Here is a 25,768-nt window from a genome sequence, read left to right on the forward strand (position 1 = left end):
CCTCCCCTGGGTTGAAGCATTCTTTTCTGCTGAATGGCTTAAGTTTGGCATTTTGAGCATGGTGGCATTGTTTTTGAAACCATTTATCGCTATAATAAGGTAAATGTATGCAGAAAATAAACTATTGTGGAGAAGCAAATTGTGATGTTGAGCAAATTGCTTTTTATGATATAAATGTTCTGAATTTACATTCATAAACTTTAGTTATAGTAAATTGCTAAATCAGTTCTGTGCAATACACCGGTCGTGATTTTTCCAGACGTGCACACATGCTCCCAAAACGATTCAAATTTTGGATTTCCATCCTTTATTGACCTTTCCACTTTTTTTCTGGTTTCATCCCCATTGAAATACAGGAAAAAAATTCTTGATACAATTCCACAGATTCAAATCTCTGCCCATGTGCAACACAACCAACTTAACACCCACCATGTCAATTACAAGAGGCAGGTCACTAAGCTGATCATATACATATCAATGTGCACTTCAAAAGGGCAATTACGACAACCAATAATGCTGGTGAGCAAAATCTCCATAAGGCCATCAAGGAAATTTCAACCTGCTGGATTCAAAGAGGAAAACATCTTAATTTCTCAAAAACCAAACTGCAGCGATAAGGTCTAAGTGAAGCTGCACCACATCAGTTTATTGTAGTCTTACAGCAACAAACAATACCATACACTGTATCCCCTGCAAGCACAATTCACACTGTGCAAGGAAGTTTCTGACGATCTTAATCTTGTGCTTTAAAGACATGGCATGTTCTAAGGACTTCATGAATGATTGCTATCAATGGCCATGAAACTGATTATACACAGCTGCTGGGGAGGGATGCAAAAAAGTTGCTATTATAACTGGTCAAAAATTAGTTTGTGAAACAATTTTTCCCTTGGCAACTGGAATTACCCAGATCTGTTTATGCCAAGAATGGAATCAGTTTTTCACCATGCATGGAAAACTTATCATTTTATAGACATTTTACTTGGTAATAGGATTTTGTAAGCCCTCCATGCCAGAAACAGAACTGATTATTCCACCAACATCCTTTGTAGGTTCACTGCTTCTGGCAATTATTTCCAATGACATTGATGGTAGGCATCGTCAACATTACCATCCAAAAATAAAAACTGGACTCGACACTTGAATATTTCAAACACTATTAGGTGCACCAGAGATCTTCAATATAATGTATCCATTCATGACAAAGTTTCATATCATGAAGTGTTTTCATATCAAGTGTTTGTTTACAATCTGTACCAAGTATAATTTAAAAGACCTTTCTTTGGGATTACAACTCCATATCTTTGGGAATGGAGGATAAAACACAGCTTGCTTTCAGATTCTACTAACGTTTAATAGGGTCATAAAAGACCTGAACAGTGCAAGTCCTACCCAACATGATGGTACCTTGTTGGCAGTTAAACTAGCAGCCACACATCAGGCCGGCACATGAATGTGCAGGCATGTGAAGCATTCAAGAGCTTTGTTATGTACATGCTTGTAAACATTGGGAGTAAAACTTCACAAGTGTATGCACATATTTAAGCTGAACGCACATGGCTATGATTAGTAATAATAAAAATATCAATAACCTTTTCCACAACACAGCAACTCTCCCACCCCGTTCTTTTTTTTTTCAAAATCATACTTTATACTATAGGGACTAAACAATAATCAATAATAATAATCAGAGGACATCTTACTCTGCCCGTTCCATGCATTTAGTCAAAAGATGATATACTGAAGTATTAAGGGTGAGAGGGGGAAATGGGGATGGGGTGCTTAAATGGGGCTAACACAGAAAACCCCTAAAAAAAGTCTGTGATGCTATGTCAAACATTTTTGAGATCTGCATGGCTACAAAAGCATGAATAACAGATGGTTATTTAAAAAAAAAAAACAACAAAACTTCAGTCACTATTATGGACCGGTTATTTCTAGAGCAGTTTACAGACCATAACAACATACATGCGATGGTGTTTATATTTATGTTTTCATAATTGAATGCAGACATCCATGGTGTGTCATTGTCTTTCAGCAAAAGCTCATCTGTGACTGACTCATCTAACCTTTTCAAACAAAGCAAAGTCTAAACATCCCACTTCGAAGGGGAAGACAAAGGAACGTTGAAAGATTTAACCTAGTGTCTGCATCTAAAACCAGTAAAGTGATACCTTAATCTCTTGACACACCCTTTTGTTTATCGACACACTTAAAAACAGTTTCACAGAGTTATGATAGACTAATTATCTCAATTCAAAGTCTTCATAATGGAACACTTACGTTGAAAAAAAAAAAATCAACATTCTCCAGCCTCATTGAATAAACAACCACTCAGCTTTCATTGTCTTGCAGGATACCTAGACCTTAAGCACAGTCCCATTTGTACTGGAACACTTCTGTAAAAATAATTCATTCTCCAACCTGTCAAACAAGCACTCCACTCAGCTCTCATTTCCTTAAAAGATACCAACACCTTAAATCCATAGCTGCAGTCCCAGAAAGGCATAATTATGATCACCTGCAGAGTCCCTGAGGGTACCTGCAGACCTCTGATGCTGGTATATGGCAGGCCTTAGAGGTCCATGCTTTACCTTCGATTCACTTGTACTGCTATGGTGTCTAGGTTTTCTAGGGCTAAGCTGAAGTCATGAACCAACCCAACAATAACCATTTAATATGGTTCAAATAATTAACATTTCTTCTGACAGTGAAATGTTCAATGCTTGTCAGACCTCTTTTCCCATGCATTTTTCCCAAGTTCTGACTGTTGCTTAGCCCTTTTCTGTAGCCAATTATCATGACATTTGCAACATTCTCAACTGTAATTATTGCAATGCCACCTCTAAATCTCTTTAGTATGAGACATGTTCTACTTGTAGCAGTGTACACTACATATTGTCTTCAACTTCAACCAGTGTAGTATAGGTGCTGGACTTTCAATCACCTTTTTTTTTAAAAAATACCAAAAGGTTATTTTGGCATACAAAGGTTTCACAAGTTTGCTTATCTTAAAAAGATGCATAATTAAGTCCAGAATTACTCCACTCCTCTAGTGAAGATAAAGCTTCATAATCAATGAAGCACCAATTTCTCAACATGAATGCTACTATGCCTCGAAACAAATGATGCGGCATGAGCATTTGTATAAATATAGATATATGTATCACATGTTACATTGTGTGTATTTGGGATAGCCACACATTTACAAAAGAGGGAAAAAAGCTTCTTCCGGCCATCCCCCTCAAACATACAAAGGACAGAGACATTAAATTATATTTAATTTAACAGGTTATCACCCTACTTTGTGTCAACAAGGTTGGGAAAAAAGATGCAACAGTGACTAACAGATTACAAACCCCTTCCCACAAAAACAAAAATGTTACTGACATTTTGTTACATATACTAATGCATTAAAATGCATATTTCTCAAAGACAGCTGTGCTAAACCTTATGATCTACCCTTTCTTCCAAATCAAAAAAAAAACAAAAAAAAAAAAACGAAGGCACCAGAGCCAAACACCCTTCTCCCCAACCTTTCAAGGGTTTTTGGTTGCTGTTTTAAGACACTTCAGCCTAAGCTATATATGCTGCATTTGTCCTAAACGTGAAATTATAAGTTCCTTCCTAATCTGAGCTCAGCATAGACCTGTTTACAATACTGGTAACTTCATATGCTATTCCTTCATCTGGATATACAAATAAATTTAAAAATAGGTGTACGATTCAAATTTACAAATGTTTTAGCTAATCACACTAGTGACACATAGTTGTAATCTTCCCATAAGGTTGTCAAGTAGGCTCAAATGCAAATTGAGTAAGCCTTTCGACTAACTTGGACAAGGTCTTTGCTACCACTTCATCTCCCCTCCCACAACTTCTCTAGCAAAATCCAAAGGGGTGCATTCCTTCTATGATCAGCTTCATCCTAGTACAGAGTATTTTTAAGAACTGTGTTTTATTTTAATAGTTTTTAAAGAACCTTGTACCCCACACTGTATCAATAGCCCATGATAACATTCAAACATTAGATAGCAAAACATTAGAAAATGTATAAATGAGAGAAGTTGAGTATTTTCCAATGCTCTGACTTGTGAAAATGCAGTTATCAGACAAGAATGTACAGCCTGCAGACTGTTAAAAAGCAGTAGATTTTCTGTCATCACCCACAAAACAACAGCCTAGCCATTTATTCTAGTTTGGTTCATAGAGCTAGTCGCAGACCAGAAGTCCCCTTCTAAAACACATCTACAGAAGAGCAAACATTTTACATTATGGTGTTTCAGATTATTTCTCATCATGAACTTTTAAGCATATGGAAACTATGCAAAAGTCTACATTTGTACTATGTTCTTTATGCCCCATGCCAAGTTTATTTGATTTAAAAACTTGAAATGTGCACGACCACATGGTAAATCTTCATAAAATATGAAAACCAAGTGGTTGTTCTAAGAATACACACAGTTCTGAATTATACATATCAATATGTGGTGAAATACCCCATATATCATAGGTAAACAGGACTGTTAGTAATTCCAGTTCATTCATAATTGTATCTTCATAATCTCCATACCAACCAGCTACTGGTGCCTTCTTTACCATGTACATGACCACACAATACAATTTTCCTGAACACTGAAAAAAAAAAAAGGCACATGACGTAACATGCGCATTCTTCAGGCATTTTCAACATTCACAAGATACACTAGACTTCAAATTTGCCCAATAAAAGTCTTAGACTAACATATCTTTCACAGAAAAAAACAAATCGCTAACAGAAAAAAGTGTAATTTTATCGGAACACAAATTACTTTATGCCTGCCAAGAAAAAAAACAAACAAACATCAAAACCTGCAAGTTGAATGCATGCAGCTTCTTTACTTGTATACAGCTGGGATGACAAGAAAAGATTTAAGAGGTTTATGTGTACTGAAAAAATTCTTAGAAAAGCAAAGGTGATCAGTCATAGACATTTGAGACTCAGTGCTACAACAGGTTCCACAGCAAATTAATCTTGTGTTAAAGGGTGTGGGGATACAAACTAAAAACCTATTGACTACAAAATGATTCACCTCCTAAAATAAAATATTTACCAGAAGTCTTTTTCTTCATGTGGCACCTACACCAGAACTGGCTGCTTTACTGTAATGTTTTCTGGCTAACATAACCTGCAAAAACTGGATGAAACTTAAAAAAAAAATTGCACATAATGCATTCTAAAACTTGATTTTTAAAAAGCCCCATTCCCTCATTCCAGCATCCACATCAATGGAATGTAACAAATGAACCAATAAAATTAATGATAATTGATATAAAAGTTTTTAAAAACTATGAATGGCAAGTTCGGGAGGATGAAGGTTAAGTTTCACTAGAGTATGAGCATGCAACTTCTGAAGAGAAATCAAATAAGTAATCTTTGGTAAAGACTTCTGCAAGGAAAACCTGACATATGACAATGTATTCAGTATGTAGTTTGGTGATCAGAGTTTACGTAATTTATGTGTAGGCTGAACTTTCACTGTCCAGCAGGAAAGAATGGTTTGAGTCAGGGGAGGAAGTCAAGGATATTTGTTGGATCACACAGAAGCAATTAGCAAACCAAGGCCCCTAGAGTGGGTCACCACTGTTGCTTCTCACTCCTGGGTCGAACCATCCTCTCCCATCTTCAGGCAGTTCAGCCTTTTCTTCACAGATGCATGGGAAAAGAAGAAATGTGCCTTAGAACTAAAACAATGTTTTTTGGTTTAATGGAAAAGCTGCAAAGAAATGTGTTCAATGAGCCAGATAAAAAGTAAAAAAAATAAAAAACCCAAATTATAACTTGAACAGCAGAAAAACACCCATGCCAGAATATCTGAGGAAAAAACACATCTAAGTACTGCAGGCTGTGACTAAGCTAACATCGCTACAAATGTGAAGAAGCATCTATTATCGCCATCACTTCTGAAAACACTCTTGTCTAACAGGTGTTTACCAGCAAGCTTGCTTTCAAACACATCAAACTTCACAAAAGCTCCATTGCTATTTAGAGAAATGAAAACGTAATTACAGCAATGCATGCACTTCTGCGATCTATTCCTCCTAAGCCTGTAAACATTTCCCTTCTCACCTGCTTCACTTTCAGTTCTTGCTTCTAAAACATGTGAAAGAAGTGGGAGAACAATTAATGGTGATTAAGTATGCTGATGACAAGAGATATACTATAATTAAATCTTCAAAGCATAACTCAGCTCTTGTTCTTTGGTTCCTCGTTTTCTGTATTTGATTTTATTCTTCATTAGAACTGTTGTTTATTCTTTTACAGTTTATGTGTTATTTGTTTTCTGTATCTCGTATGCTGTCCATGTTTCGTTCTTGTTCTTAAGTGCTAAGAGCATACACCTTAGGGGTGTGAGTACGTGCTTTATAAATTTTGCATTTATTATTATTAAAACATCATACACAAGCAATGTATGAAACTCAAAAACAAAAAATGCTCATGTTTTTAGTGGCCTTAGTTATCAGCATTACAACTAAAATTTTGCTCAACTGACTTAAAATAAAATCTACACATAAAGAACTATTACTGTCCAGTGTTGCAACATCTCTCCCTTTTAACAATCCACTTATTTCTTCATTCCCTTCAACACCATAAAGTGTGCAAACACTGTAGTCATCAGTTAATGCTTAGAATAACTAAACATCTGTAAATGTTTTCATAAATGGCAAAATGATCAATATTTCCTTCCTACTCTTATATCATGTTCTATCTTCGTCAAGAAAGTCTAACTTCACAGATAGAGTGACAGAACATAAAGGGCAGAAACTAAAAAGCTCTTGGTGAAGAAAAATGCCAAGAAAAAAAAATTGTTACAGTCAACATCCTAACAGAGAAAAAAACAAATAATGTAACCAAAAAAAAAAAAACCACTCTACACCATTACCACAGCTTGGTGTCTTATTTGTACAAAAAGTCCTGTAAGAAATAGCAAAACAGGTATGACAAATGACAACTTATATAAGGTTTCCAGAGAAACTAAGATTCTTTTAATTGTTTTTAAAAATTTTTACTGTAGAACTAGAGGAAAAAAGATTACTTTATGAACATATTTAGCTATTTAGTTTCTGTGGTTTAACAATTTTCCAAACTTTAAATTCACGTGGCTCATTTAGGTAGGGATAAAACTTTTGGTAATTTCTTATCATGCAGGAAAATGCAATTCTTCCATAAAACATAACATTCAAAATACTTTTCATAAAACATAAAGATGCATAGTAGTGGGCAGTAATGCTTCTTTCAATAAAACATTCTCCCCAAGATGAAACACATTACCATTGCCAAAAAAAATTATGAAAAATATCATTTTACAAGTTGTTTGACTATCAAGTCCATTTCTTCTTCAAGATCTTAGTCCTTTGGTTCTGACGTGCAATTCTGTTTAAATGTCTTGCTAAAAACAAAACTGTTGGAGGAAGGTAATTCAGTCTACAATAATGGCAACAATGGAGAAAGTACAGAAATTCTGTAAAAATTTTGTAAAAGTATTAATATCCTTTGTTTCAAGAAATGCATATAATTTTAATCTCTCATTAAAAAAAAAAAGGCTACATGTGAGGACATATCCTTCAACAGCCACACCTATTTCCAACCACCCTATCCCCCCCCCCCCCCCATAAAAACAATCCTTAAATGCTACAATACTTCTGCAACTAGACTTCACTTGATTTCAGAACAATACATTTAAGATTAAAACATCATCAATGAACCCTTTGTGGCACAATTGGAAATGCAATAAATAAATACGAAGATGGCCAACACAGAAGATCCAATGGCAAAAGAAGCAGCAGTTCAATGATGGAGTCTAATTTCCACGTGGTTGATGTCTAACAACTGGTTTTCTTACGCCTTTTTTCCTCCGCGATGGAGGAGCACTGTGATCACGAATATCCTGCACAGAATATCATCCAACACTGAGCCAGCTTTTTTTGAGTTAGCAGGTGCCTGATCAGCACATTCTTTCTTACACATATAAACAATGGCACATGCATGCACACAAACACTTCTTAACCACACCAGCCAATAACAATGTATCTTACTTTATTTCTACTGGTCAGTGCAGGAAAGTCATCCTTCTTCAGTTCAAACTGTATATCTGATCCCCGCTGCTTCCTTGTTGCTCCTGTATCTTCTCTGCAACCAGCACAAAAGTTCCTAAATGCCTTTAACTCAAGCCTTGCTAAAATAATAAACTCATTAATTAAAAATTTCATGATTTAATGATGACCCCTATTATTTTAACTTTATGCCTTTTTTCCTCACACCAAGCAAATTCATACAGCAATGAAACATCTTCACATTCCCTAAAAACCAATTATATTAATTCAAGGGATGAAAAGAAATGAAGCATCCTGGATTGAGGGATGGTTGCGTGGAAAGCCAGAAGATAATAACATAATTCAAAGCACAGAAGTAATTAAAAAGATCTCACATTTGCCTCATTAATTTGATACAGCACACCAACAAATAACACATGCATAGGAACTGGGATAAACAAAATAGTGCTTGGGTTTACTGATACATTCCAATCACATCTATTGTTTAAAAATAAAAATTAAATTAATTTAAAGTGATTTCTTTATGATTGTTAATTTCATTACAAAATAAAAATGCCCAAAGACACAGGTTAAATCCATGTTGAGATGGAACATGGCTGCACTTAATATAACTTGTTAATGTAAATGTATTCATGTACCAGGCTGAAACCAGATAAGATACTTTATCTATCCCAGAGGCCAATTATATCTTTATATGCATGCAGATAAATGAAGGATTGCATTGCAAATCAAGGGGATAAGCTAAGATTGCATCACACAAACAATGCCTATTTTAATACTCTGTACCAATACTTTGTGCTCTGTACAGCTATAAAAGTGGTACTTCATGCCAACTTGTATACCCTTTTCAATTTATCCTGAAATACAGAAAGTGCAAAAAGTGGAGTAAGACCACTTAATAAGGGAACTATTTGCTAAAACAACTTCATTACCTTAACCTCTAATACTATTTCAAGGTTTTAAATTCTTCCAGGATACCCTGCCACAAAGATGGCAGTAAAAACAATTTGACCTCTCTCTGTCTCTAAGTCTCTCTATACGGCAAATCTTACAAAAATTGTACGAAAGATAGGAAAAGTCAGACAATAATAGTGCATTTTCTACAATTAGCAATATTTGAGGGGAAATAGGGACTACTTTATAGGTGGTGGCGAGTTTGTTAGAGGACAGGAAGCGCGCTTCTGCTTGTTTAACACTAACGGTATGGTAGCATTCATTTGCTTGATTTGTGTCTGAAGGATTATTTTTCATATACATGATTATGCCATTATGTTCTTGGATATCTGACTCATGCGTAGAAGCGTCAAGTTGAAATATAAGGAAAGGATTAAGGAAAGAAGACATACAACTATCAAAGTTGCAAAGGGTTGAAGTTGCAGCAAGATTTATATATCAATTGGCCAGAAAGCAGTGGGTTTCTACCTGAGGTAGCCATGACGGAAAGGACAGAGGTCGCCCTTGAAGCACTGTCCTTCTTCCCAAAAGCGACAGGTTATGGAGGAGGTGTCATGTGAGAACTTGCAATCTGCCCGATAGCACTGGCCCTCCAGGTAGAAGGAGCAGGGTTTATTGTAGTAACCTGACCCTGTAAACCCCATTATCTATATAGTGATCAAACCAGATCCACTGTACACTGCAGCTGCACAGACTTCATTTTTGTATTACTAACACTCAAATCACACCAGTTTTGTACAAGTTAAAATTTATTATGCAATTACAGTAATAATTATGTGTGTTCTTTCATCCATATATTTATGTTTCATTACAGATTTCTGAGCTCATTAGCTGCAGCAGGAATCAAGAAATTCTCAAAATAAAGCAACAAAAACAGTGCCAACATTACATCATCACACCTTTCGCATGTTAAAAAAACTATCCAATCACTTTTGGCTTATGCCATCTGTTTTGTACTCTGTATAGGGGAGTTTGTGCGTTTGTGCAACACATGAGCAACTTTCATTAAGAAAGCTACTCTTTCCTGTCCATCATGACATGTGGAAACTAGGCTGCACTTAACAGACTGAGGTGCTTTGTTCTCTAAATTTTGTTTTCTTCATGCAGCACCATTTGTTTATTTGTATTAACCGGTTTCTTTTGGCTGCATGCTACATTCTTGTTCCTTTCTTTTGTTTAGATCAACTGTTTGGTAATTGCCATATTTTCTGTTTGCATGGGATTTTAATGGTTACCATTCCCACCATCTTATGGGTTCTAGATCTAATTGTCGTTCCGGGTTTTCTCTTCTACAACCCTGATCCTAACTTCCAGTATCTACTCTGGTATCGATTGTCATTTTGATCTTACTCCCAATATTTTTTCACCCACCTTAATTTCATTATCAGTAGTTCTTAATTATTACCAAAACTTATTGTTCTATGACACTGAAAAATGACTTATAATTCCTCTATGTGATAGCTCAGTACTCTTGAATTCATTTGTTAATGCTGAATTTATACATTTTTTCACCACTGAGATGCATGACCTCTAAATCCATGATGCCAGTGTTTTGACAGCCCCCACTCTGGAGACTGTAAGCTCATAAACATTATTCAGAGGTTGTATGATTACATGTCCTGCCAAGTTATTCACGATGTCAAACTCACTAAACCTTTTGTAATGAAGACCAGCATAAAACAGAGTTGAATGTTATCACCAACAATCTTCCTGATGGTCATAGAATGGATTATGCACAAGACAACCCAAGACAACAACACCAGCATCCAGTGGACCTTATCCAAACAGCTAGAGGACCTGGACTTTGCAGATTGCATTAGTCTCCTATCTCATCGGCAACAACATTCTTCTTATTCCTAATTACGCCCAGTGGAGCAAAGGGCTGCAACTATGCCACGCCATCGGACCCGGTTCTAGTTGGGACCATGTCATGCCAGCTGCCTCCACCTCGCTGTGGATTGACCTCCTCCATGTCTGTCTGGATCTCCCAACCCTGCGCCTCCCCTGTGGGTTCCAGCCCAGAGCTTCTTAAATTGTCGGCCAACTTTTGCAAGGTGTGATCGATCCAGCCCCACTTCTGCTTCTTGATGTCTTGGCTGGCAGGTTTTTGGTTGGTTCTCTCCCACAGGTCTGTATTGGAGATCTTCTCAGGCCATCTGATGTGGTATAGACATCTGCTGATGAATGAATCTTGTTGGTGATGGTGGTTGTCACACACCATGTCTCTGATCCATATAGAAGGACTGACTTTACATTTGTGTTGAAGATGTGGATCTTGGTGTGTAGTGCAGCAATTGGTGTGGAATTACAGCAACAACATGCACAAACCAAACTGAGTAAGGTAGCAGGAAGCAAAGAAAACTGGCTTAATGGTCAACAAAAGGAGACTGAAGTGATGAGAATCAACAACAAGTAGGAACTCCCAATCCAACTTCAAGGAGAGAGGATCCTGGAAAGAGACTGCTTCACGTATCTGAGAAGCATTGTCAACAAGGACGGTGAAGCGGCAGATGACACCAAAAGCATCAACAAGGTCAGGCATGCTTTTAACAGCCTACACTCCATCTGGAACTCCCGAGCATTTTCCGTCTGCAGTAAGACCCGCATTTTCAACACCAATGTGAAGGCAGTCCTACTGTATGGTTCTGAAACCTGGAGAGTGAAAAACACCATCAACAAGCTCCAGACCTTTACCAACCAATGCCATATTCTGGGAATAACTTGGGCTCAAAAGATTTTCAACAGCAGCCTGTGGAAAAAATAACCAGAATGCCACTGGCCAAGACATCAAAAAGCACCAATGGGGCTGGATAGGACACACCCTGCACAAACCAGCGGACGCCATTGTCAAGCAGGCACTTGACTGAAATACTCAGGGGAAGAGGAGACTTGGGAGACCAACGCAAACTTGGAAAAGAATAGAAGAGAACGAGGCAAAGGATGTCGGAACCATATGGGCCCAACTGAAGGGGGCTGCCCAAAAACGGGTCCACTGGCGAGGTGTTGTTGCAGCTCTATGCTCCTCGAGGAGTAACAGGGACTAAACTAAACTCTGGAGATTGACAATTCTTGCATATGACGCTTCCAAGACGTCACTCAACACAAATTAGCAGCCTAATCAAATCATCTCACACCTGTTTTAGATGGTATCATAAGAAAAGAGATAATTTTGCATTAACAATTTGACCTGCTTTCCCCTTTTCACCTCTCTAAAACGAAGTTCAGTCGCTCTAAACACTCTGAACTGTTTTCATGGGATCAAAGCATTTTGTCTGACTTATCTGTCTTGGCTTTTACCTCTTACACCCAGATATGCATGAATTTCGAGAATTTTTTTAAATTCATAAAAAAAAATTAACATGACATGAAGTTTCTAATTAAATCATAAGCACAAAATTATAATTAAAGTTGAGAGAAGACAGTTTCTACCTCATTTTGTCATCAAATAGCACTTGTAAATCCAAACGAAATTAGTACATCCAACTGTATTTCTAAGAAAACAATGCAGGCTTACATACAACTGATGATCCCAATTATCACTGTGATGTTTAACTCTGCATTCTATGGATTTTAAGTTTCACACACCATGTAGAAATGAAGAAATGTAAAAATTCAAATCTACATTAATGTTTTCTTGTTACCATGTTAAGGAATGTAATTCAAATGCGATAAATACACCTGGTTAAATAATTGTATTTTTTTTAATTATAGTTTTGGAGTAAAAAATTATTTAACATGGTGAACATGGGTGGGTACCCTGGAGTTAATAGTTGCGTACAGGAGCAGACATATTTGTCCATCTTGACTCCAAAGAGTTTTTTTTTTAAATATTACTGGTTACATTATTGTAGCATGGGACTGCAGGGACTGGAGTTAGGGCAGGGGGAATAAGGACAGCAAAGAAATTGGAAATTTCACCACTAAGCAACAACCATAATGCTTTAGTAATAAGAAAATACCTTTTGGAGGTTTCTTGCAAAGACGCCGCCTTGATCGGGTGCTTGCAAGTTCTGCTGCACTGTTAAGGAGCTCCTCTTCCACCTCTGCGAGGTAAACAGCCTGCTCTGGGTAAGGGAGACCACCAGACTGTGCACTCTCCTAAAACATCCACAAGTGTCGTAGTAACAGTAATTTCATAAAATAAAATCTCTTGCCAATGTTTATCAGAGCACTTTTTAAAAATTAGTAGAAACCCCTCTTTTTGAAACTTTTCTTTACATGAATTGTGCATTAAAAACACCGGGCTCTCCTTGTACACATTGGGAATGACTGCCTAAGCAAGACATTAAATTTATTATTTCCTTACACTTAGTTTCATGGTACTGGTTTAAACCAATTTATTTCATTAGCTTTACAGTTATGATGAAGTAAGAACATCTTGACAACTTTCAAATAATGATCAGACCTCATGTATGCAGGAAGCTAACAATAGGGAGTGAAAATTCTGGTGCAGGGGCTCCAGAAAACCGGCTATTGTATGATATGATGATGCAACAGGGGCCCCGGCATCTAAATTTTCGCTCACTATCATGATAATAGTCCAATTAGGGCTTCCTGCATACAAGGCAAGATCTAATTTCATCTCCATTCCTATCTCAAATATGCCACTCAAATAAGAACTTGCTAATTTACAAACAATTTAATCTTATATTTTTTTCCTTTTGAGACTTTGCAACAATTGCATAAATACACCCAAATTACATGAGTTAAGTATTGGGGTATGCTCACCTGTGAAAATTCAAAGACAGCTATCTGGTCACCTCCAGTATCCAAGCTATGGCTGGCAACGTGATGGTGGTAGTTGTCCTCTCTCAAGCTTGCCATGTATGAAGCCTGTCTCCCACTCAATATTGCTTCCAACAACTCCTCTTCATCTGGCACATCTTGTAGCATCTTCCAGTCCTTCTCTTCATATTTCTTTGTTGCAGGTCTCACTTCACAGTCTTCACCTGCCTCCACAGAACAAATGCTCCTGAAAGCTGGTAGGCGTGACTCGTCACCACTATCAAGATGACCATGCTGGTTGTAGAGGGCTTGCTCATTTCCAGCATGGTTTTCATAGGTCTGTGTGGTCTTGTCACTGCCACTGTAAAAGAAAGTTGGGCAACAACAGGCTCCTTTGCAAGAATGCTTGGCATGTGAAGAGTGATACTGGTGCCGACAAGGTGGGGGCTCTATAGGAGGAGGAACACCAAATATATCTCCTGGTGCAGCAACAGAAATCTCCTCCTCAGCAGCTCTACTGTTTGATTTGGAGTCATCCCGAATGGGAAGAAAATGGTGACCTCGAGCCTCGGCCCTCTCCTTAAGCTTTTGATAGACTGGCAGATTTATTTTCTGTTTAGCACCAACAATGACATCAAGGGGTACACTGAGGGGTAAAGATGCACTCTTGTCATGCTTCTTACCCACAAGGATTTCTGGTGGGGCCCCAATACTGAAAGGGGAATCATGGGTGAGGGCTGGAGTGCTGTGGGCTCGGGTACAAGCCCTGAAGGCAGAGTTTTCAGAAGGCAGAACAAGACTGCTGTCAGAGATGCATCGCTGATGAAAATGAGATGAAATTCTATATATCTCCTGCCATGGATGTGCTAAATTACATGAATTTGTTTGAAGCATATCATCTGCCTCCTTGCACTTCTTTGATTTCATGTTCTTCATCTGTCCTTTTGGACTAAAACTCCACTCTGGATTTTCCAGCGTACCTTCCGATTGAGAAAAACATGCTGGTTTTTCCCACACATCATCTGACCCTAAATGTGACAGACATCCCATCTTTTCCCATGTATTTCTTGGTGTTAGGTGAGAAAAACTTCCTAACTTTGGTACATTATGGTCCTGCTTTGAATCTGCTGTACTGTTTTGTGACTGCAGTTGTGTACACATCCACTGGAACATTTCACTATATAAAGTTTCAGGAACTAACTGTTTATCTTGATTTTCTACACAGTTTAGGGGTGAATAAACATGTCGTGACTTATTCAGATGTTCATGCTGTCTGCTCTGTAGTTTGTCCGATGTGTGCCAGACAGATGGTTTCCACTCATGGCAGGAACTATGCTGCTTCTGATTAGATAATTCTGGAAGACTATCCGATGAATACCCCGTGACAAGAGAGTCTATATACAATGTACATGCTTCACAAGACTGCGAGGCAGGACAAGAATGGTTACAACCCTGTACATCAGTGCTTCCCTGGCTTTCAGACTCTGCAAAGGTAGCAACTGGACATGCGAGGGCTTCTCCAAAAGCTCCCCATCCTGTTTCAAGAACACGATTATTACTGCCTTCCACAATGTCTTGGTTGGATATCATGCAATCTAGCGTACCATACCTCTGAGAATTGTCAGAGGAATGGATTACAGGTATACTATTTTCTACTGCAGGAAGACACATTCGTGGATCTTTCCATACTTCTGGGCTGTGATCTCTGGTGCTGCCCGAGGAAGCTTGCGAAGAATGTCTAAATGCAGGGTAAGGAAAATAATGCAAAAAATTGTTGTTGGTGGCAGCTTCCTCTGGCTGTCTGATAAAAGCTATTAAACTGTCTTCCGGTTCTTGCTGGAACACCGCACAAAAGGAACATTCATTTGATGATGCAGTTTCACGATTTCCTACTGGAAATGATTCTTTGCCTATTCTGATATCGCATGAATTGAGATCAAATGGCTTTAAGCAAAATGGACTTGGATGAAATGTTTTAGTAGGGGAAAAGATTTTGTCTGGTGTGTGTCCAGAGGCATTGTAAACATCCTGCACAAAAAATGGATCAGAAGATGTAAGATGCAAATCTTGTGAAATCTGCTGGTGATCTGCACCATCTTGTAGCAGCTCTGTCCTAGGTAAATGTGCTTCTTGATTATTCACATTTTCCTTTGAGTCAAAACTAAGCAAAACTGCATCTGTCCCTTCTGAACAAAAACTGTTCACAGCAGTTGGTGTTTTGGAGGAAAGTTGCCTCAGCAACTGGTTTTGATTTTGAGTGCAGACAGACATTTGGTCTTCCACTGAAAAGCACCCAGATATACAAGATGATAAAAATGACTGGACCTCACCCCATTCAACTGTTTGCCCACGGACTGACATTTCATACATAGTCATACTCACACAACCTTTGCAGTAAATGCTGAATGAATGAAAGTCTTCAATTTTTTCCTGTGCCTGATCTAGTACTGTAGGATTTTGAGAAAAAATTATGTTGCCAACACTTATCAAAAACTTCATTTGCTCCTGCTTTTCTTGACTTATGCTACTGACTGTAGGTGGTTCAGTCCAGGTCTCCTTGTCTGGTGACATTTCTCTGACTGTGTAACAATGGTCATGTACACACTGTGTAATTGCAGGACCAAGTTCTGGAATGTATAGGCACCCTGAAGCACAGGAGGTCCAAAAGTGCATTGCATCTCCACCAAAACCCCTGCACCTCTGTATCCACATGCAGTAGTTCAAATTCAGGCATCCAAGACAGGAGAAGCTGAAGGGGTGTTGATGTTTTTCTGAATAAACTGGTTTAATGATGTCTGTTAGTGGGCTTGACTGTACTGGCTGAACAATGTAAGGTGATGAAAAGGAGGGCAATGCATGATTTAAAACATCAAATCCAAACAAGCCTCCATTACTCTCAGAGGCTATGCAAGCATTAGAACCTTTAGATGAAAATGATGTGGTGCTGTTTAGTAAATGTTGGTGGTCCAAGTTAGGACCTGGAGATAAACTAAAGCAAAACGTTTGACTGGCAGAATTCACAGAACATGCCAAAGTGTCTCCACTATCTGCAGACAAGCTGTGCTGCTTAGCAACATCTACTTCAATACATGGATTAAACCCTTGCTTTGTATTGTTGCAGATGTAATCTGAACCCAAAAATGTCCCATCTACAGATTCTATATCAGCATCATCTGGATGTACTGACACATCCATGCCATTTCTGCCAGATGTATTCAACCTGCAAGATGAATCAAGTTGTTCAAATACATCAGTTTTAACCAGTATGTTGCTGTGATCCTCATCAGAAGATGCAGAATCTGTTGGGAGATAAGGGCTAGTAATGCCAAGATACCTGCCAACCAAATCTGTTTTATCATCTGCAAAAATGGAAGGCATGGTCTGATCAGATCTCTCATGACTCGTCTGATGGGTGAACATATGCCTGCTGCATGGAGTTGGTTCTGAAGCTGCTCGTAGTTGTTTAAAAACGGCATCATCTTCCATTCCAACATATAGATTTGCTCCATATTGGTAACTGCCTGTACATTTCCCCAGTTGCTGACCAATATCTGCTAACAACTGCTTAGTATGTTCCTCCAGCTGATGACCTTCATCCACTGAAGCTTTAATCGTTGTTGTTGGAACTACCTTCACATCTAATTCTCCAGTCCTTTCAAACCATTCACTTTCGAAATTATTGCAGCGCAGTTGATGCTCTTTGCCAATGTCAGGGATGTTTTGTTTCACTAATGATATTCCATCTGCCTGATCACTCAATGGATTATATTCATTGCCCATCTGATTTGAAGGCCAATTTATAGGAGAGTCTGGACTGCTATGAGAATAACATTCACCTCTTCTGTACAAACGATGCTGGGATTTTGTCAACATAAGAAGACTATCCACTGGTACTGCGTACCAGCTTTTGTCTTCTTTTTGCCCAAGAGGCTGGAGTGAATGCTTAGGTGAAAACTTGGGCTTACTGTACAGGAAACTCATCAGATCTTGTTCTGCTTTCCTACAGAAGCTCTCATATGAAGTACAGCAAAGATGATCATGGACGGAAGATTTATAGTTTTCTACAGACTTTCTGCCTTGTGTTTGCCATACATGCTCCTTTTTCATGGACTGTGAGATTTTCCTTTTCTGCTCACCTTTTCCTGGCAGCAGTTCATTTTCTTTACCTTTACAGGGTGGTCTGTTGGATCTTTTGTGCAGCAGGCCATTCTTAGGGGACATCTCTGCAGTTTGTGTTACCTTTGAACTTTCATTTTTCTGTGATGTTTCCTTTGCAGGCTTGCATGTCAGCGGTGTTCTAGAGTACCAAACACTATGTTTAGTATCCAAGCTACAAGCAGTCTGAGTTTTGATGCTAATTTCTGAGAGTGGTGGAAAAGCTTGATTATACCTGAAAAAGATAAGTACTAAAAATTAACAAAATTTACTACTAAAGAGACAGACAATTCCTAAACGAAATAATGAGTAATAAGGCATTTGCATGGGAATGGTGTGATATTTCCCCAAAACGATCTCCTGAAAATTAAACTAAAGCCACTGTGTTTATTTTGTGAAGATTTTTTTATAACCTTTGCCAGAATACTTCAGATAAGACTTAATACCCAGACAACAGATTGAAAGTATTGTTGATTAACAGTACACTCTAACCTCTCTTTCTAGTGAAAGACTTTAAACCTAAAAGACTCCCCATGACAAAAGAACACTCAATAATAATTGTTACCTTTTCTAATTCTCCTGAATCCCTATAAAACCTTACATACATGAAGTACAAATTGAATCTGCAAGCCACATCATCCCCCAGGATGCAAGCTCAATGGAGTGCACATGAAAGACTACAATGAACCAACAGTCAACTAAGCAAGAAATAGAAGACCCAGCAAACAGATGACACCATGACATAATCTACATGCACGGACGAAGAGCTGAGAAATGAACAGTTCTCACGATTATGCAAATTTCTCTTTAAGAGATTGGAGGGGGGGGGGGAAATTGATGAGCCAGAAAAACTGTTATATCACAGCAAGGCAGCCAGCCCATTAAACATATGCCACATGCAGAGAAAAAAAAAATTAAACTGAACCCAGGACAGCCAGCGTTCACTGTATTAGTGACAGGCACTAACTGTTGTGCCACTGGACCACCACTGTACTCCAGGCAATTATTACCAGTGTGTTTGTACTTTTGCACTTGCAGTTTGTCATCTACTGAAATCAGGCACTGTACCAAGACTCACAATTGCAGCTGTATCAGTGCTAATAAAGGGAGGGATGGGGAGAATTGGTGTTTTATTCTGAGCCAGCAATTTATATCACAGCAAAGAAGCTAACCTTGTAGACAGATACCACATGCAGAGAACGAACATCATGCCCAAGACAAATTCTGAAAACAGGACTCAGAGTGAAAAAGATGAAGGGGAAAAATGCACCATGAAGAAAAATATAAAACCAGTATTTACAAGCCTTTTTTCTAAAAAAAACAAAAAACAAAAAACAAAAAAACCCACATTCAATCAGAAAATCCTAGTGCTTTTTTATTTGTACTTAAATCTATAAAGATGCTACACATTAAGCATTTTGTGCCATCAATGCTCAGAATGCTCCTTAGCACCCGTGCTGTTCTGTGCATTAATGTTTATTAAATTATTGACTTGCTAAGATAAGAATACCAATATTTCAAGTGTTGCAGCTCTCTAAAGGGGATTATTTACTAGTTAGGTAATTAGTAACTAAGCTAATCTACAAATATATATTTGCACTCTGGTGGGTCTCACACAAAAGCTACAAAAGGCTGTCTAGATCAATCATAGCTAAAAACCCACTACACACATCAAAACAGAGCTTATACTACATGCAAATTACTACTTACCTTTTCACATTTAATATGCAAATATTTCAAAAGTGAGGGCAGAGCCCGTCTCATCTGCCTTATTTCCTTTCCCAACTCTCTACCATATTTCTTCAAATTTAACCTGCTGCACCATTTCATTATCAACTGTAAGCCATTCAAATTTAGACATCAGTGCATCTAACTCAGCTATTTGCTTCCTCAAACATGCTTTACAGCCACATTACATATTTAGCATCACAAACAAAACAGAATGCTTACCTGTCTGTGGCATTTTTAACTCCATTTTCTGAATTCCCTGGACAAGATTGAATGGTAAGCTGTCCCGCTACATCTGCAGAATTACAATAATGCTTATAACAACAGCCAAAGATAGTTTCTCACTGTATCAAAGCAACTGCATATATGACGAAGAAGGGCAGGAGGAACGAGTAATTACCCACTTGCAGATTGGGAATCAGCAAACCATTTACTTCTCTTAATCTTCTCTCCTGTTTACGCATCACTTAAGAGAAAGACATAGGCCAAAAAAATGAAAGGAATGCTGCATATTATGTGAATAACTTTAGCTTAATGGGGTACTAACAAATGCATCCACCAACACATTCCATCTCAACAAACTGTCAGAAGAAAATTAAGGTAACCATGAGTAGGGTGCAGGAACATCCAACTCTCAAATCTGCTTACCTTTCCTTTCTCTAGCTTCACCTATCCGCAAAGACAACTCATTAATAAGGCTCTTGACATCACTAGATTCATGACTTCGCTGCTGCATCTTTAAAAGAAAAGTCTCTTAAAAACAATAGAATTATTCTATGAAACTACTCTTATTAATATTAATACAACAAAACATTTGTCTGTGCAAGGATGACAAATACAACAAATATCAAATAAGTGCATTTCACAATTATTCCACAGAATCAAACACCCATTCTTACCCAAACTCAATAATTCAAAAGTCAAACTAACTCTTCCTGGAAAATGTCTCCCCAAAATAATTGTCTCACTGGAGGCATTTGTTGGAAATACCAACTAAATGTTTTCTACAGTTGACGAACAATATTTATAATCATGTACATTTTTTTAAAGTGCATAATATATGTCAAAATGTCTTAACGACACATATTATCAGTAGGACTATACATGTATGGTAAATGTTCATGGTCATTAAAAAAAAAATGGTCATATATTTAACATCTGGTAAAAAGGCTCCCAAAGAAATTTCTTTACTTCTTACCTGCTTCTCAAGGAGATGATTAATGTAGGTCTCAGCAACTGACTTGCGACTTTCATCAATGGAACGGGAAGATCTGAAGGCAGATTTTTTGCGAGGAAGAACAACTTTGTTCCTTTCACTATGTGTTTCTTCATCCTCCAGGTCTTTGTGATTCATGAGAAAGATTTTGACAATTGATCGTAGATGCAGCTCACTTTCTGGGACATTCAGTTGCTCCAAGCGCGCTTTCAGCCAGTGATAAAGACCATCCCAACTAGTCCCAAACTCCTGAGCAATGCTTGCCATTGAGGCCATTCCCAACTGCCACTTCATTAGGCTTCTTTGTGCCACAGTTAAACGTTTTACAACAATTGCCTCAAAACTCCTAGGCAGCAAGCAGGTCTGTTTGAAACAAGCAGGGGGAAATAACTACTTAAGTTTGATTTTTATCCTAGGACTAGCAAACTTACATACAGTTTGGCTTAGCTGACAGGTAAGCCTGCTTCAGAAATTAATCTTAATTGCCACATGGCTATCCATTTTCCAGTACAGACCTTGATATCAGGCTGGTGGTAGATCAGCAGAAGGTAAATTTTATTTACTGTGGTTAATGATGGCAGTTGTTTTTCCTGCAGTTGAAGTCCCCTAATATAGGCCCACTGCTTAACTACTGAGTATGGCACCCATAATTTGTTGTTGCAGCCACCATAACTTTTACAGCAACATTTGCTTAGGCCAGCCAGTTCATAAGGCCAGCACATTCATGCCTCCTTCCAGCCATTTCTCTTCAAAGGACCTAAGCAAAACAAAACATAGTGAACATGTTAGACAGCATTCATCAAATCTAGTGTTTTGAGATTGAAGTTAAAAAATGCTTTATATACCACAAAACCTTTAATCTCCCACAAACACAGAACTAAAGATGTGTGGATGTCAGTCATTCCTTTGTTGGCAAGAGGCTAGAAGAATATATATAAAACAATTCTCAGGGTCTTTCCTGTAAGCAACAGTTGATTTGAAAGCTGGCTTCCAGCCAGGCATACTGCAAAGACCAAAGCCCTTGTAGTGTTCATTTTCATCTTTCTCCACCACAAAAGAGTGCAGTGTTCTAGCATCTATTATAAATTGGCTGCCCCCTTTAAAAACACACCACTATTTCCTGCAGACCACACATTCCGGGCATATCGCTGGTGACTTACAGTAACAGTCAGAAACGCTGCCTTAATTGCATCTTATTAATAATGTTAATACTATAATAAAGGTTGAGATTTCCACATGCTGCATAAGCCTTATATCAACTTTTAGAAGAAGAATTATGCTAGATAAGTTTCTATTAATTTCTTATATCATTTAAAGTTATAACGATGTAGTCTTCAAAATGGCCTCAGTCTGCTGGAACATGGACAAAATATTGTATGTGAAACTCTGCTTAGTACAGGTGGCATGTGCTTGTCAAAGGTTGTCACTGTTGATGAGTAGTCGCTATAATTACATATACAAAGCTTGATCAAATGCACACATAAAGCACATATAATACAAAAAGACACAGCAGGCACAGTTTTGATTGTGAAATGTAAAGATTTATTTTCCAAGTTTTCAAATGGTCATACTTGTTGTCACAGACCAGTCTGTGCCTCTCGTGTTTTTCAGAATATTTAACCTTTTTGTGACTCAAAGACTAAAAGTGTATGTTGAATGTATGAAAAAATTAGATAGGAAAGGGTTAACTATAACAGAAAGTGTATGTAGGTGTGGTTAATGATGGCAGTTATTTTTGCTGCAGCTGTATTTATTTATGCACTATATTTAGGCTTTATAAACCCTCCCCCATATTTTTATGCTAAATAAAGCTTTGCCATATCCTTAATTACCATTCCCACACTATTCTGCACGTACCTTTACAGTAAATAAAAAAAGAAGCAATTAATATGTACTGTACAGTAATACAGTACCCGTAATAGAACAATAAAAAAACAAATAACTCTGCCAAACACATGATGTAAAAAATTGTATAGTATTGTATTTTTCCCATTAATTTCTCATAAAAAACCTGAAAAACAGTGATGCCTCAAAATGTAAAGCACGAAGGATTACTGTTCTTGTTGATTATATAAAGAGAGAGCAATCATATAATCTATAAAACATCTTTTATTTAGCTGTGAGATAAATACTGAACAGGAAACCTGTATGTACTTTAGGACTTTAGTAGAGGCATTATAGTTTAACAGTATCTAATATACTGAACTTTGCCATAAAACTCAACGATATCTTCAGTCTGAAAAGTATATAAGCCTGTGGTATTTCCATTCAGGACTTTTGTGGTCAGTCCTTTTCATCATGTTTACTTATCATAAAGCCTCACAAACAAAACAGAAATGGAAAAACCAGCATTAGAGTGGCCATATACATCCATGCAGTGATACAGCTGACTGAAATGTTAATGGGGGTTTTTTTCTTTTTTTTTTTGGTGCGTAATATGCATTTTTATCACGAGTATCTGAGCTGCCAAACCTCATGGCAAAACGCCAGTTAACATAGTAATAGGGCTATTTCAAAGAAAAACAATAATGGTTCTATACACAAGAAACATGCTATTTACTTTAATGTAGTTTATTATTTATGATACCTGTCTTTCTATTGTTACACGATCACGAGTACTTACAGACCTTGTGACTATCTACCAAGGATAGACGCCATACTTCTAATGCAAGGTCAAGGTCAGTATTTTGCCAGAAACGAATAACCAAACATTGTCAAATAAAACAAGAAGAAAATCAACATCACCACACTCGCTACTTATTTAAACACAAATATTTTTGTGGTAAACTATAGACTTTATGTGTTCATGTGCCTTAATGTTTCGAGTTTTTCTGATCAGACTACGCAAAAGGATGTGCATAAGTACATGGAAACGGTACAGAAGGAGCGCAAACAAACCGAGCAAACTAAGTTCAAATGACAAAACACAAATTAATTTTAATACTTCGCATCGTGAGAACTACAATCAGAACTACATCGTGAACACTACAAGCACACATTAGACGTTTTATAGCGTAAAATACATAACTGACGCAACTTACCACTAGTGGGGCCGACATTGGTCTGGATTTGGGAAATGGAGGACTGCCAAAACTCCTTCAGTTTTCTTGTTCATCTTCACCTCTCACAGCCTTACGTAATGGAAAAGTAGCAGATCCATCATGATTATTTCAGTCGAAACTACAGTTAAGACAGCGAAAGTGTAGTTTCGACTGACACGATCGCTAGCTTATGACCTTTGGAGCACGAGTGGGTGCTTACACCGGAAATAAGAGCGAGATGAATATAGGGCTAAAGATAAAGGTCTAAATTAATTAATTTATGCTTAGTAAACATCAGATTAATAAATTTCTTCCAAAATCTCATTATAGTTTTAAGGTCTCAGTTGCGCCAATATTTTGTTTCCAAGATATTAGAAATTTAGCGCAATAATTTTATAGCGGGCACTATTTTATACTTTAGGAACATCATAGGTAGCGTTGCTAAGTACCCGGCTGTACGTTGCAACGGTTGTAGATTTTCCGATTAAAAAAGAACTGATTAAAACAAGCACATGCGTATTTTCAAAAGTTTAAAGAAGTGATAGGCTTGCTCTAACGGCGACGAATATCGTTATGCTAACCTTAGAGGACATTCCATTTAACCGGGCTGAAGAAGATAACAGGAACTATATAATTTAACATCAGTGACCCGGCGGTCAACACTCCATTCGTCTACGGAGAAGTATCACGTCCGTGATTCAAACAGCGGTCTGCATTAAACTGAGCCGAGCTTCAAATTTAGTCACAAGCTAGTTTTATAAGCTCTTGGATTTCATTCTGACCGATTAAATAAAAATAAAAAAAACCTGAACTATATCTCTATCACCCGGTTCATTAATTATAGGCAGCTTACTAACGGAACACAACTCCACGCCCTACCCACTCATGCAGGTTCTATTGTGTGATCGTACTAGATATCTCTATCGAACCACACAAATTTGACTACCGACAACAACTGTCAGTCGTCTGTCGCAACTTTTTTTTTTTTTTTTTTTGGTATGCCCCTCCCATCCTCCTTCTCTCTTTTCAATAAGACGCGCATACATAGATCTCAGCTCTTGTTATATTTGCATGGTTCCTCTTTGTGTTTTCTATATTTGATTTTATTCTTCGTTTAGTACGGTTGTTTATTCTTTTGTAGCTCATATGTTTTTGTTTTTGTTGTTGTTGTTTTTTTTGTTTGTTTTTAATGTCCCTCGTATGTTGTCCAAGTTTCGTTCATGTTCGTAAGCAGTGATGCCCAACCTTTTTCGGCCTACGGGCCATATCCATTTCGGACAGCCATGTCACGGGCCATATCCATTTCGGACAGCCGTGTCGCGGGCCACTTCGCCGCAAAAATACAAAAAGGAAAAAAAGATAGAGCAGATACCATTTTTGTTAGAAACAAGTTGTGCCTACCATTAATTATGTAGTAATTAGTGGGATATTTGAAGTTGTTTTCCCGAAACCAACTTCTGACTGTCCGGCAGCATCGTAGAGACACCAAGTCAGAGCACTGAATCGAAATGTTCGTCCATCGAAAAAAAGATTGAGAGACGCCCCTACGTGGGGATAAATACTTCTTCTTCCTTTTTTTCGTTTTTTAAAGGTCTTCTTTTATTACTAACATGCCGATTTCCTGCACTGTGGGCAGAAGTTTCGCGTGCCGGATATGGCCCGCGGGCCGTATAGGTTGTGCATCCCTGTTCTTAAGCGTTAAGAGCTAGCATACTATAGCTCCTTATGTGCTTTACAAATTTTGCATTTACAGTATTATTATAATTAATTATCATCCAAGATTTCAAGAATTTCACCACTTTCTTCATACACAAATCACTACTCGTAAAAGTTCAAAAAATAGCCAAGAAAGCTT

General features: G+C 37.8%; 1 protein-coding gene across 5 annotated transcripts; it reads right to left on the reverse strand.

The window, feature by feature from the left end:
- Positions 1-290: 290 nt before the first annotated feature.
- LOC112563492 lies at positions 291-24,153 on the reverse strand. 5 transcript variants are annotated; one of them, XM_025237408.1, is made up of 11 exons: positions 23,914-24,153; positions 21,388-21,629; positions 20,855-21,235; positions 20,305-20,392; positions 19,879-19,951; positions 17,361-18,163; positions 13,777-17,282; positions 13,008-13,146; positions 9,517-9,679; positions 8,077-8,170; positions 291-7,928 (listed from the first exon to the last, which is right to left on the reverse strand). In XM_025237408.1, exons 2-11 carry the CDS (start codon positions 21,592-21,594, stop codon positions 7,842-7,844), a joined length of 5,541 nt encoding a protein of 1,846 aa, XP_025093193.1. In that variant the 5' UTR covers positions 21,595-21,629; positions 23,914-24,153; the 3' UTR covers positions 291-7,841. The 5 variants fall into 5 exon arrangements, 4 of the variants coding, with proteins under 4 accessions (XP_025093193.1, XP_025093192.1, XP_025093194.1 ...); XR_003099067.1 differs by adding an exon at positions 8,937-8,951 and having other exon boundaries at positions 7,894-7,928; positions 13,777-18,163; XM_025237407.1 differs by having other exon boundaries at positions 13,777-18,163; positions 23,914-24,152.
- Positions 24,154-25,768: the final 1,615 nt, after the last annotated feature.

Source organism: Pomacea canaliculata, linkage group LG5 (genome assembly GCF_003073045.1).
Source record: "Pomacea canaliculata isolate SZHN2017 linkage group LG5, ASM307304v1, whole genome shotgun sequence".
NCBI classification, from domain to species: domain Eukaryota; kingdom Metazoa; phylum Mollusca; class Gastropoda; order Architaenioglossa; family Ampullariidae; genus Pomacea; species Pomacea canaliculata.

Bases quoted from the DNA above. Each gene is read 5' to 3' on its own strand.
- LOC112563492 (XM_025237407.1), bottom strand. From the start codon at position 21,594: ATGTGCTGGCCTTATGAACTGGCTGGCCTAAGCAAATGTTGCTGTAAA. The intron at 20,393-20,854 runs GTAAGAAGTAAA...TTTCTTTTAAAG, and splicing joins ATCATCTCCTTGAGAAGCAG to ATGCAGCAGCGAAGTCATGA. The intron at 13,147-13,776 runs GTGAGCATACCC...TGGATGTTTTAG, and splicing joins CTGTCTTTGAATTTTCACAG to GAGAGTGCACAGTCTGGTGG.